The sequence below is a fragment of the Xenopus laevis genome, chromosome 2L, assembly GCF_017654675.1.
Source record: "Xenopus laevis strain J_2021 chromosome 2L, Xenopus_laevis_v10.1, whole genome shotgun sequence".
NCBI classification, from domain to species: Eukaryota; Metazoa; Chordata; class Amphibia; order Anura; family Pipidae; genus Xenopus; species Xenopus laevis.
In genome coordinates this window covers 87,696,485-87,709,952 of record NC_054373.1, presented here as the reverse complement: position 1 = coordinate 87,709,952, position 13,468 = coordinate 87,696,485, and the positions used below count along the sequence as shown (strand labels likewise).

At 36.5% G+C, this 13,468-nt stretch overlaps 1 protein-coding gene across 3 annotated transcripts in view; it reads right to left on the bottom strand.

Moving 5' to 3' along the window:
* Nucleotides 1-13,468, bottom strand: part of LOC108707501 (ephrin type-A receptor 7) — a 124,892-nt gene that overhangs the window by 62,477 nt on the left and 48,947 nt on the right. For all 3 annotated transcript variants that reach the window (XM_041582143.1, XM_018245499.2, XM_041582144.1), the window contains one exon: nt 4,606-4,730. In XM_041582143.1, the coding sequence (XP_041438077.1) occupies nt 4,606-4,730 (125 nt within the window). The remainder of the gene's footprint in view (nt 1-4,605; nt 4,731-13,468) is intronic.

Here is a 13,468-nt window from a genome sequence, read left to right as displayed (position 1 = left end):
GGCATAAGGTGTTTCACAGATAAGGTTTTGTTATTTCTTTCCTGTAAAATTGTCATATTTACCATCTTATTCAATTAGCACTGTAGTAAACCATTAGAGCGATAGTGGCATCTCAGAGACAGTGGATTATGATTAATGGTAACCATTATCCAGCCTTTAGTACAGGTTTTCATTAAAGTAACAGAAGTTGCAAACATCTGTACCAGATCTAAAAACGCACAGTGACCAATCATGTGGTTGCTTCTAAACAGGTGACCAGTAAATGCTACTTTCTGATTGGTTTATAAAGATGACTACATGGGGAAATGATTAGTAATGGGCGAATTACTCCCATTTCGCCGAAAAATCGTTCAATTTCAATCGAAATTTGTGAAAAATTTGCGAGACGCCTGCGACAATTTCAAAGCCCATTTCAGTCAATGGGCGTGTAGAATTGTCCCCAGCATCAGAATAGTTGCCGGCATTAAATGTTATTCGATGGCGGCGAAACACGGAAATTCGCCACAAATTCATGCCTGGAGAATAAATTCGACGATCACTATAAATGATGCAATTATTAATATATTTCCGCAAAACTCATACCTGATGCTTCTTTTTTCCACTTAAAGAGAAACTGACACCATAAATTAAACCTTTTTTTTTTACATCTACCATAAAATTTACTTTGCATGCTTCTTATAGATTTGCCATAAAGTATTTGCTCTATGCTTTTGCATTACCTGACTCCCTGTGATTGCCTATGAGGGGGCTGCCATATTTGTGCAACAGGAGTCCATAAGCATTAGAAACTTTAACTGACAGGCTGACTATTTTAAAAAGTAGTTTTTTAGTGTCAGTATCACTTTAAAGGGTTTCTGTTATGTTTTTTATGATGTCGTTTTTATTTCCAAATTAAATTGTTAACACTGCAAATAATTAACTCTACCATGTAAAATTCAATTCCTAACTCAACAAGTGTATTTTTTTAGTTATGATATTGGTGTGTAGGTGTCATCTCAGGTCATTTTGGTCATGTGCTTTCAGAAAAAGCCAGTGCTGCACTATGGAACTGCTTTCTGGCAAGATATTGTTTCTCCTACTCAATGTAACTGAAGGAGTCGCAGTGGGACATGGCTTTTTACTATTGAGTGCTGTTCTATTATCTACCAGGGAGCTTTTTTCTGGTTGCCTTTCCATTGTTCTGCTGATGGGCTGCAGGGGGGGTGATATCACTCCAACTTGCAGTGCAGCAGTAAAGAGTGAATGAAGTTTATCAGAGCACAAGTCACATGACTGGGGCCACCTGGAAAACTGACAATATGTCTAGCTCCATGTCCAATTTCAAAATTAAATATAAAGAAATTTGCTTGTCTGCTGGAGCAGCACTATTAACTGATGCATTTTGAAAAAAACACGTTTTCTCATGACAGTATCAATTTAATTATGCTGTAAATTTTTTCTAGGATTTTTTGCTATATTCCACCAAGGCACTTGTATAGTCTCTGTGTGTTGCAACACGTTTTTCTTATTGTGTGTCTTGAACCCTGTGGTTCTATATTCAAATTCTTTATATGAATACATACATAAAGACTGTGGATAGTGAGTGTGCATTAGACTGCCAATGCTTGTCTCCTTTCCAAGTTATTTTATTGAGAACTAAAACATTATTATCTTGGTTCCAAAATTCCTACAATCTTTCCAAGTGATTTGCCATTCCCAGTGTCACTAATAATATTTGTCATTTACATGCATGATACTCTGAAAGGTTGACAGCACAATTTCTTCTTGCAAATTAAAGCAATCTCATTTTCTAAATGATCCACCATGATTAGACCTCTAGATATGATATTTGATTTGTTCAACTCAAATTGGATATGCAGTTATGTCTTGGAAATACAATTATACATAATATGAAAGGTTCAGTATTGATTTAGCAACAGCAAGTCACAGCTTATTAGTTTATTGTTCTGCATAACTAAAGGACATATTCATTTTGAGATGGCCATGTTTCCATATTAATGTAATCATGTTGTGTTGATATAACTTGGAATTCCCCTGTTTTACATGTTTGTCAAATGAATGTTCACTTCAAAGGAATTTCAGATGTTAGTTAATAGCCCATAACTGGAAATCATTCATGTGGTCTGGATAACTAGCAAATTATTGTAGGACTAAAAATTATTTAATTTAATAAAGGACATTAAAGAAAAATAGTTTTTATTGCAAGAGGGCATACTTAAGAGGAATTTTAGCTACCTCTAAAAGGCATCTAAATATGCAAATACAGTACAACCTATAAAACAAGATAAAGAGATTCAGATGGAGATTAAGGCAATATGCATTAAAATAAGGGTAGCGACACTATGGGGCAGGTTTAAGTGTGAAATTAAAGTTTGTTGTAGAAAACACATACAAGCTCCCTAGCAGCTGAATATGGTTTAAAATGAAAAACAGAATTTATTTCATATTGTTAATGTAGTGAATATTGCTTTCCCTGGTGGTCCTGTGGTGCGCGAGGACGCCTGCCGCGCCATCGGCGGGGATGCCCGCCACGGCACTCTGTGTCCGGCGCCATCTTGGATGCCTAAGGACGCGCACACGCCTCTACGTCATTTAAAGGCGCTGGCGCGCTGGCGTGATGACGCCAGCGGGCAATGGCGCCAAATTTGAATAGTTTAAAAAGCTCATTAGGGCTGTGAGACCTTGCCCGTGATAGGATCTTGTTTCCTCGTGCTTTGTTAGCTGTTCTGTTGTGATTCTGATTCTGGTTTTGACCCCTGCCTGGCTTACGATTATTCTGACTTCTATATCTGACCCTTGCCTGAACATCGACTATCCTTCTGCTGAACCCTCCTGTCTGATTGATTACCCGGTTTTGACCTTGGCCTGCCTGATTACGATTGACTTCTGCCTGCCTCGACCCGGCCTGTACTGATTACGATTCTGTTTCCTGTTTTGACCGTGACCCTCGGCCCAAAAGACTCTGCTACCAGCCGTGCCCCTTTGCTAGCCAGAACATCTTGCCTTGTACCCGTCGTTAAGTCCAGGTTACACTACTGGTGAAGCCGAGCGGAGACCAGGGTACTTGGCATTTGTTCTGGTATTGGGTACCGGCTGTGACAGTTAAAAAATGCCATTGCCTGATGTGTTTCATATCTACTGATATAATTGAACCTGTGATTAGATACAAAACGCATCAGGCAATGGCGTTTTTTTAACAATATGAAATGAATTTCGTTTTTTATCTTCAATCATATTCAGCTACTGTCTGCTGTTTCTACAAGTAATATCGTTCTCCCTCAACGAGGGCTCACCGCAATAAAATGTCACCACTCATTCCTATGGGATTTTTATAAGCACATTAAATGTGGTTTACATTTACTTTTATTATGTTATAGAATGACTAATTCTTAGCAACTTTTTAATTGCCCTTTATTTTTAAAAAATAGTTTTTGGATTATTTGCCGACTCTGTCCAGCTTTCAAATGGGGGTCATCTAAAAACAAAGCTGCGCTCAAAAACTCAATTCAAGTATTTGGGTTTTTCCCCCTGATTGCATCCAATGAAGTTTTTTACATTCAGTATTTTTTTTAGAAAGAAAAAACATCACAAACTCGACCTCTGGTTGCCTTGGGCTCGTACAGAAGCCTAAAACATAATATGCAGCATTTATAGCTACTTCTTTGGTAAGCTTTAGTTCTCCTTTAAGAAAGAAAATAATTATTTAATGGGAAAAATCATCATAGATGAAAAATAGACACAGATGTATACATTCACACAAACACTTCCAATAATTAATTTGTTAAAAATCTATAGAAATTTAAAGTTTCGTGGTTTTGTATCAATAGAAAGCAACATTTTTCAAACAGCAGATAAAGTGCTTACTTTAAAGAAATGGGGGGAAAACAACTTCAACACTTAAAATAAACTGCTTCCAGCATTGTATCACAACTGACATTTTGGTCTTTAATACTTCTGAAATACTCGATAAAACATATGTCCCAATTAAATCTATTCAGCAGAGGCTGCTAGCATTGTCTGAACTCTATTCAGTCTGATGACTTTCCGATGGCTTGCTGAACCTGACCTTTTCTTCCTACAGTAACTCAATGACTTGTAAGTCTACAGAGTGTCATATTTTAAACTATGCAGATGCCTTTTCAAACTTTCAATTTCAAACAGTATTTTCCATTTTTAAACGCAAGCAGACATGGCATTAGATCATTTGCTAAATTACTGCAGATGCAAAAAGTCTTTATAACTGCTGAAGCAGCACCTCTTTCAGATAATTCACACCTGGACAAAAAAAGTAATTACACGTGTAGGTGGAAGTTGCGTTATTAATTACAGAACAGAATATCCAATTTCAATACCTAATCAGGAAAAATATTTACAGTCGCCATGACAACTCCTTGCAAATCAAACCTTATTAAGCAATATATTATGCAATATGTATGCAATAGAGTAGACTGACTTAATAAACGGTATGCCCTCCTGAGATCAACAGCCTACATTCAGCTTTAGGCAACCTCTGTACCACCTTGAGAAATAAAAGCTTAACTTTCAGCTGACTGTGAGCCACACTTAAGCATTTGAAAGATGATGATTTAGCATTGTGCACAGTACCTTTTCATAGTACTTGATCTCATACTCTGTGTTGTTTATGAATGGGAAAGCTGGTTCCTGCCATGACAAAGTAATTCTTTTCTGGTCAATTTTGTCTGCGCGGATGTCAGTGATCAATGACAAAGCTGGAAAGAAGAGGAGCAAAAGTGAGAAGCAAAAATGAGAAAAATTAAGTGTGCATTTTAACTGAAACCAGTACAGTAGTATATTCTAGAAATAATGTAACAATGCTCTAATGGAATTTCCTGTCTGTCCTTACCGACAATTTGTCAACTGTTTTATTTCTGACTCATTACTTTTAAAAGGGACTGATAAATATTGTCCTCATTCATTGTGCATTCCCCTAAGGTCTGTCCACTAATGTGCCCTTTAGATTATGGAGGAAGGAATACTCCTCTTCCTGTGTCAAAGCATGACCTCTAGCTTTCCCCAGCTTGGCTCAAAGTTAATAAAATATCATCAATAAAATATTTTATGTTAATAAAATATTAACACAAACATGTTAATATATAAAAAGACAAGCCATGGTGTGCTGAGGGCTTTTTGCCAGAGACTTCCCTAAGTGGAAGGGAGTCAAACATGGAGCCCATTATTAATGCAGGATTTAGTAAGAGGTAGCTATATCCTGTCACAGGTCTCTATAGAAGAGATAGCCATGGGCTACCTAGATAAGCAGTTCTTGGCACCACCAAGGATTATTAGAAGGGATTCGGTCCCATTGAAATTGTTGCCTAGACAGGGAACCAGTGTACAGGTTTTAGGGACAGGAGGTTTGCCACTTGAGGATCTTATCTAACAGAGTAGGGATAAAGAGTACACTCAAATAACTGGACACGGCCAGGTCAGACACAGGGAATTAACCAAATAAGCTCAGCGACTGCACCACTGGCTATTCCTAACCAAATTCTCAAGCAGTTTGCTGCACTGCAGCCCAAATTGATAAATGTTCTCCAGGGGTTCAAAAAACCTATGTCTGATGCTGATAAGCTGCATGGCCAGGGCTTGTTAACTCATGCCTCACCAAATCACTGTGCAATCCTAACAAATAAATACCAAGCTATAACTCTTTTTATATAAGCATTGTTCCCCCTAAGACATATGTGACCATTCAGAATGCAACTGCATTTAAAGCCCACTGAGCACCAGACAGCTGCAGCTGGGAACAAATTTAACTAACTGTCACTCAGCACAACCCTTCTTCCATTAATTGAATAGCAGTGAATCATAAGCTGTAACTGATGGCTGCACTATAACAAGGCAACATGCACGAGGTTGGAAATTGTTGACACAGCAATAACAAAAGTTAAAGGCATTGTAAACCCCAATTCAAAAAGTTGCATAATGAGAGCAAATTTTAGTGAAACAACTAACTAGCATACAGTACACTAATTACACATTTTTAAATACCTTAACGTTGTTTCTAAATGTATTTGCTACTGAGTGTTCTATCTTTTTATCCTTTAGTATTCTCTCCACTGGTGGGTCTAACTACATGTTCCATTGAAACAGTGTAGAAGTTGGCAGCAGTCCCCTAGTCAATACTCTGTTTCCCACAATGCCTTGCACATGTTTGTCATTAGCCGGCATAAATTTCAGATTTTCGCCATTTTTTTTGTGAAAATGTCGGAATTTTAAGATTTTTCCATGAAAATGTCAGATTTTCACAATTTTTTCGTGAAAATGTCCAAATGTCAGGCTTTCCGATTTCACGAATTTTTGGCCGTTTCGAAATTTTCAATTATTTTGCGGGAAATTCACAAATTTGCTGGGGAGAAATTCGCCCATCAATATTAATCACATAAAAGAACATACAGCAGTAGCATGATTGCTGCCGAGTAGGTGCATAGACTGCAAATACTGTATGTAGGACGACTGGATATGTTCTTCATTTCAGAATATTATATTAGTAAAAGAACTAGGCAGTGCTGGATGTTCTTTTAATATGCTAAGAAATGTGCAAACAAAGAATCTATAAAAAATCTATAAGAAAGTACTGAAAAATCCTGGAAATAATACTTGAAAGACGTATTACAAGATTTAACAGACTGTATTCCAAGAGAAAAACTGAAACAAAGATCAGGTGATTGATTGGTGGATTTGGAGTGAGTGTCAGAACCTAAAGAAAAAAAACTTATTAGTAGATGTTACATTACATATTCTAAAAGGGAATTGTCACTCCATCTCTATTTGCAATCACCAGAGGTAGCAGATAAGTTAATCTTGATGGGTACATCTATGTCTGTCTTTTTTTTAACATTTTGTGTTAGTGTGATATTAGGTTTCTAGATATTTTAAAACTCCATGATGGATAACGACCCACTCCAAATCTAAAGAGTTTGATTAACAGGCAGAGAAGCAGAAAATGAAGTCATGCACTTATTATAATGGAATATATCAAGTAAGTCATCTTGGCCCATAATTCTGCTGCCTGTTTCTAGGCAGCAAAAACTTGCCCATGTCAGAGGCGGAGAAGGCACCTTCGACTAGTGATCTGCTTCCAAACGAAGCACAATTTATTAACAATCTCATTACCGTTCAAAGGGCCTTTACCAACTAATCTTTCTTCTGCACTCAAATACAGTATATGTATATAGAGTTCATGTAACATTTGTATGAACTGTAAAATTCACAAGCTATATATTTTTAAATGACCAGTATTTTCCCTGAAACACCACATCTGCAAAATAGTCAAGCAAATCAGTCCACAAGCAAGTTGCCAGTTAACAATCATGGTATGTTATGTATGGATACATATATCCACTCACAGAAAGGATCAACATTTTTAACCAAAATGGAATTCTTGGGACCTAGGTTTTTCCAGATAGGGTTCTTTTTCAATAAGTTGTTTTTAATGCAATTGGACTGAGAAAAAAGTCGCCCACTACAAAAAAGTTGTCACAACAAAAACGTCACTCAAATACTGTAGTTTGCTACAAAAAAAATCGATATGACAAAAAGATGCCCATAGACTTTTCTTCAATTTTTCACCATTTCGCAAATGTCACAGCAGTTTCACAAATTTTTCAGCAAAGCAAAATGGTGCAGATTCGTACATCACTAATAGTCAGATCTGTGAACCACAGGATTCTCAAACCTTAAAGGAAGCCACTTAGGTAATAAATGCCTTCAGCACCAAGCCAAATTATGGATCTGACAGGTAAAATAACACAAAAACTAGTCGTAGGGTTACTCCCAATCTTCTTTATAAAGGGACCATTAAGAAATAGCTCTCAGCACTGCACTAAACAATTATTTGTATGTATCCCTTTGGTAAAGGTGGTTGTTGGTAACTATAGTTATTACTATATAGATATTGTTTAGAGTAGAAATATATCAAGTGAGGCAAAACTATAGCTTTAAGGACTACAAGGGAAGCCCAGGGATATTTGGAAGTGTTGCTAGTTTGAAAAAGTTTTTTTTTGAGGAGAGGGTGCCATTTTTTATAGATTAATCTGGTTGTGTGCTATGTTTTTCTCAAGTCATTGTACAGGTACTTCTATTATTTCCAGACTATCGGTGGTGCCTGTGGGGCAGCAAGCAGGTTCTTGGGAAAGAATGCAAAGGAATATATATATACAGCAATTTATTATCGATGGAACTGTAAATAGCACCATTTTCGCTAAATAAAAGTACTGCTATAAACTGTAATTGTATATTCTCTATTTAATAAGCTCAGTTCTTTCATGTTTTAGCATGTCAAAATCATCTCAGCATGTTCTCCTGATTTCCTGACTGAAAAGATTATAGGAAGGAAAGCTCCAAGGTGAAATGAAAAATGATTAAACTGTTACTTATTTTCCTGCTCAACTCGAGGCAAGTGCACAACCTAAAAATAATTTTGTCACATTTCATTTTAAGCAACTGAGAAACATATGGAATTAAGAACATAACCGTAGGCCAGAATGATCCAATCCATGATCTTCCAGCTGTTCAGAACTACAATTCCCAACATCCCATCAAATTGTTAGCGGGATACAAAATATCGTGCTTGTGTAACAGATGGAGGTTCTTTAGCTGGATGTCCCTGCTGTAAACATTTTCACATGGTATAGATATTTGTTTGCTTAATCTTCTCTTTGAGTTAATTGCTCTAACCAAGCTTAGGGTTTCTTACAATAAAAAAAGCATATCTTGGTCATTGAGAGAAAGAGCTTGAAGCAAAAATCAATCTCTATTCAGGGACAGGACAAGCCCTCCTTGGTTTTTTTGATGTGCACTGCAAATTGAACAAACCAAAATGAGCAATTAGTATTCAGTACAAGTGTAGCCGTGAAAGGGTGAAAAGCAGCCTGAACCATTAGCATACGTGCTGCCATCTAATCAACAACATATTGTTATTAGTTCTCCACTTGTCTCTCTAACAGGATTCTGCATCCTTGCTTAATTGAAAGAGTAGGAGGACATGCATTTTCATTACAGGGATGAAAATGCTAGACACCTGTTAGACGTTTACTTAGATTATGAGTTCTTGCTCTGCTGAACATGGACATTGCGTATCTATTGGCTTAGTCCTGAAGGACCTATATTATACTCTGTGGGACAGTCAATCATAATATGAGCTGCTACTTTCATAGCCATACCCTTAAACAACTGCAGATAACCTCTTTAATGTCTGCTTTTAAATGAAATATTATCACAGTTCAGTTAGCCTAATGTATCTTTTCCCAAGTACACACTGTATTCAAAGCTGAATATGATCATTGATCATCCCTAATTTCAAACTACTTTTCTTCTAAATCAAAAGCAAAGTTTAGCCAAAGTGTCTTTAAATAGAAATACAGGTATGGGACCTGTTAACCATAATGCTTTGGACCTTTTTACTAGAAAATCATGAAAACATTAAATAATAGGCTGGTTCTAATAAGGACTAATTATATCTTAGTTGGATCAACTACAAGGTACTGTTTTATTGTTACAGAGAAACAAGAAATCATATAAAAATTTTGGATTATTGGAATAAAATAGAGTCTATGAGAGGCAGCCTTTCTTTAATTTGGAGCTTTCTGGATAACGGGTTTCCACATAATGAATCGCATACTTGTATATCAAAAGGAAACTTTTTAAAAAAAAATTTTTAGCACAGACCAAGGGGCATATTTACGAAATGCATATTTAATTTTACACAAAAAATGGTAATTCATTGTAAAAAGAGATACGAGACTCATCTGGAAACCCAATTATACAGAAATACAGCTAAAAAAACTTAGAGCAAATAAATCTCATTTTTAAATATGATTTCCCTTTTTCTCTGTAATAATAAAACAATACCTTGTACTTGATGGTAACCTAGTGACATGAATTCTTATTTGTGGCAAAACAATCCTATTGGGTTTATTGACAGCTGTTGAATAAAACGCTAAATAACACCAAAAATCACAAGTAATAAAAATTAAAACCAATTGCAAATTGTCTCAGAATATCACTCTCCACATCATACTAAAAGTTAATCTACATTTAAACAACCCTTTTAATATAGTTTTTGACCAGAATGTTTCCTAACGGCTTGACTTTCTCTGTTGACTTTGCTTGGAACTCCACCTGCTCTTTGTGTGGACTTTGAAGCCAGTATGGTCCTGCCTGCTGATTTCATGTCAGAGAGAGATACAAAGACAAATATTATGTATCCGTTTGGAAGACATCTGTATACTCATTAGACATACTGCTAAAGTAAACCACTGATGCACTGTCCTGTGCTTAAGCACAACTGCCAAGTGTGTCCTGTGGTTGTTAGACCAACCACCTAAAGATTACAGGTCTCAATAACACAAAATAGACACTATACTAGTACAGGTATGGGTTCCATTATCTAGAAAATATTGATTCAGAAAGCTCTGTATTATGATTAGATTAGATTCCATTTGATCCAAATAATCATATTTTAAAAATGATTTCAATTTCTCTGTAATAATAACAGTACCTTGTACTTTATCCAAGCTAAGCAAAACCAGCCTTTTGGGTTTATTTAATGTTTACAAGATTTTCTAGTAGACTTAAGGTATGAAGATCCAAAATACGGAAGGATCCATTATCGGGAAACTCCCAGGTCCCAAGCATTCTGGATAACATGTCCCATACCTATACCATGTGCCAAGGTATAGGTATGGGATAATCCTTTTTTAAATGATAGCCAAACAACAACATAAACTTTACAGGAGTTCCACATAGATGTAATACTTAGCAAATGCAGTAGTGTGATGCCAACTTAATTGTGAGCCTTTCTGGCAAATCTGCTGAACCCTGAGTGGATTGTGTTTTCCTCAAACATGACAGTAGCATTTTGCTACTTCTTATTAATGTGAAATAACACCCCTCTTTGTGACATAAACTGGACTTGAAAAAGATAGATGATGATAGAGAGAGAGAGAGAGAGATATAAATAGATGATAGATAGATAGATAGACGATAGATAGATAGATAGATAGATAGATAGATAGATAGAAAGATAGATAATAGATAGATAGATGATAGATAGTAGTGATGGGCGAATTTGTGCCGTTTCGCCTCGCCGAAAAATTCGCGAAACGCCGCCGGCGTCTCGTTTTTGACGCCGGCGCCCGTTTTTGACGCCGGCGAATTCCACGAATTCTCGCGGGTGTTTCACAAATTTATTCGCTGTCGGCGAATCGCGCAAATTCGCCGCGAATTCGCCCATCACTAATAGATAGATGGATAGATAGATAGATAGATAGATAGATAGATAGATAATAGATAAATAGATAGACAGACAGACAGACAGACAGACAGACAGACAGACAGATAGATAGATAGATTCAATTACATTGAAACCTGATCATCATAATAACATGATGGCTGGTTACTTGGCAAACCTCTGCTTAATAAAGTCATAAATTAAGTCACACATGCAATTAGAATAAAAGGTTATGTTTGATGCTCTTTGAAAACCTCTCTCTGTTTGATGTTACTGGCAGACTGAATGCCTTATTTCAGTAGCTCTAAAAGGATCAGGGGGTTGTTTGAGGAAAAGCTTATATATTATTACAATTAACCCTATGAGAGGACAAAAGTAACCTCCTCTTAAACAAACTATTTTGCAACATATTGAGCATGAGCAGATGCAATATGTAATGCACTGCAAAGCCTTTGAAAGCTTCAGTCAGTTGCACAAGACACAAATGATGTAAGCTTAATGTGAGTTTACCCTGGGTTTTACTGGGTCATTCTGTAATAAGGGGAACAAACAGTGCTTACATTAAGCCTTAGCAACTAAAACAGAAAATGTTACTGCCATTTGTCAGAAATAATTTTCTAATGGTAATCTTGAAATATATTGAATGTCATAATCGGTTGTTATGTATCAAAGCCACAGCTTTATAACTGCAAAGATATGGCAACAAACACAAGAATCTGTTTTATCAGACAGAAAACATATAACACATCTCTCACTCTCACATACATACATATTACAAGAGTAAACTTACACGACTTCGGAAATGGAAGTGCTGCGAGTGCATCGACGCAGGCGTTTTTTCATTGAAGCAGACGGAAGACACAGGGAAGCAGTTCAGGGAGAATAGTCGCCCCAACGAAGAGGCGATTAGTCACAGGCGACTAAATCTCCCCGAATCTCCAGGTGTGCCCTTACCCTAATACAGAGCTATTAATCTAAACCAGCAGACAGACTGTTCTTATCTTTTTAGATCTTATCAGTGCAAGATATTGGAACATGGCTTCTGAGTGGCAGGGCTAAACCTGACTCCTAAGTTCTAGGTATACATTTGTATGATATGTAGCTAGTGCTGGAATTGGGGAGGGATGCTCAGGGATGGCATCCCTCCACTTCTTTATTTTTATTAAAAAACATGTCCTCAGGGAGTATACAAAAGTTTTGAATCCCTGATTTTTTTTATTGTAATACATGAGCTTTCTTTTGTTTCTCCCCAGTCAAAAGGAAAGTTAAATATAAAGAAGATAAGAGGAGAGAAAATATTTATGTGAGAGAAGTAGAGAAGAGATGGAGAAGTGTTATGGACATGATAAAGGTGAAGGCATCAGAGATGGTTATAAAGAACAGGATAGAAGAAAAAAATAAGGGAAACAAAGAAAATGAATGGTAGCAGATTGAGAAATGAGCCCTGTGTTTTTTAGATGTTGAACTGGTAGCTAAGAAAAGTCATATACACAATTTTCATTTTGGGGTCCCTACAGGCCACATTCTTATGAAGATCTATGCTTAGTGCTTAGTGTAAATAGCAAAATAGCTTCTTTTTTTTTTAAAGTGGGTGAAACCAAAGAGTGTTGGGGGATGAGGCTTATTATAACAATGGGTGTGGCTTATGGGTGTGGGAAGGGCTTGTTTTTTAGCACACCAGGCTATGTATAGCATTCCTCTACTTTTTTCACTGCAATTCAAGCACTGTACGTAGCCTAGAGATAATTATACAAGTGCAACTGTCAATGGCTAAAAAGTATGAATGACATTTAATTAAGGAAAGACAACAGCTGAAAAAATATAACTATAAAAATGGATCACAGTTATAAGGGGTACAGTTTTCAAATAAGTTATCCACTAGAACTTCCAATAATTTTCTCCGTTACAGAGGCCCCAACAATCCCATGAACTAGCATTCATATTGTTGAAATTCATAACCTTGAACCTCATTTGGCAGATTAGAGCCCATCACAAAATAAAACACTTTCTACTCATTCTTATGGGATTTTTATCAGTGGGTGAAAGTTAGGGTTCTAACTTCTAAAATAGGAATGAATAGAAAGTGGGTGAGTTTTTTTGTGATAGGCTCTAATCTCACATTTTTATAAATCTGCCCCTAAATCTTCAAAAAATGTAGTGCTGTCATGCTTTGCTATTCCATCTAAACTATTACAGGCAAAACAAATAAGGGTT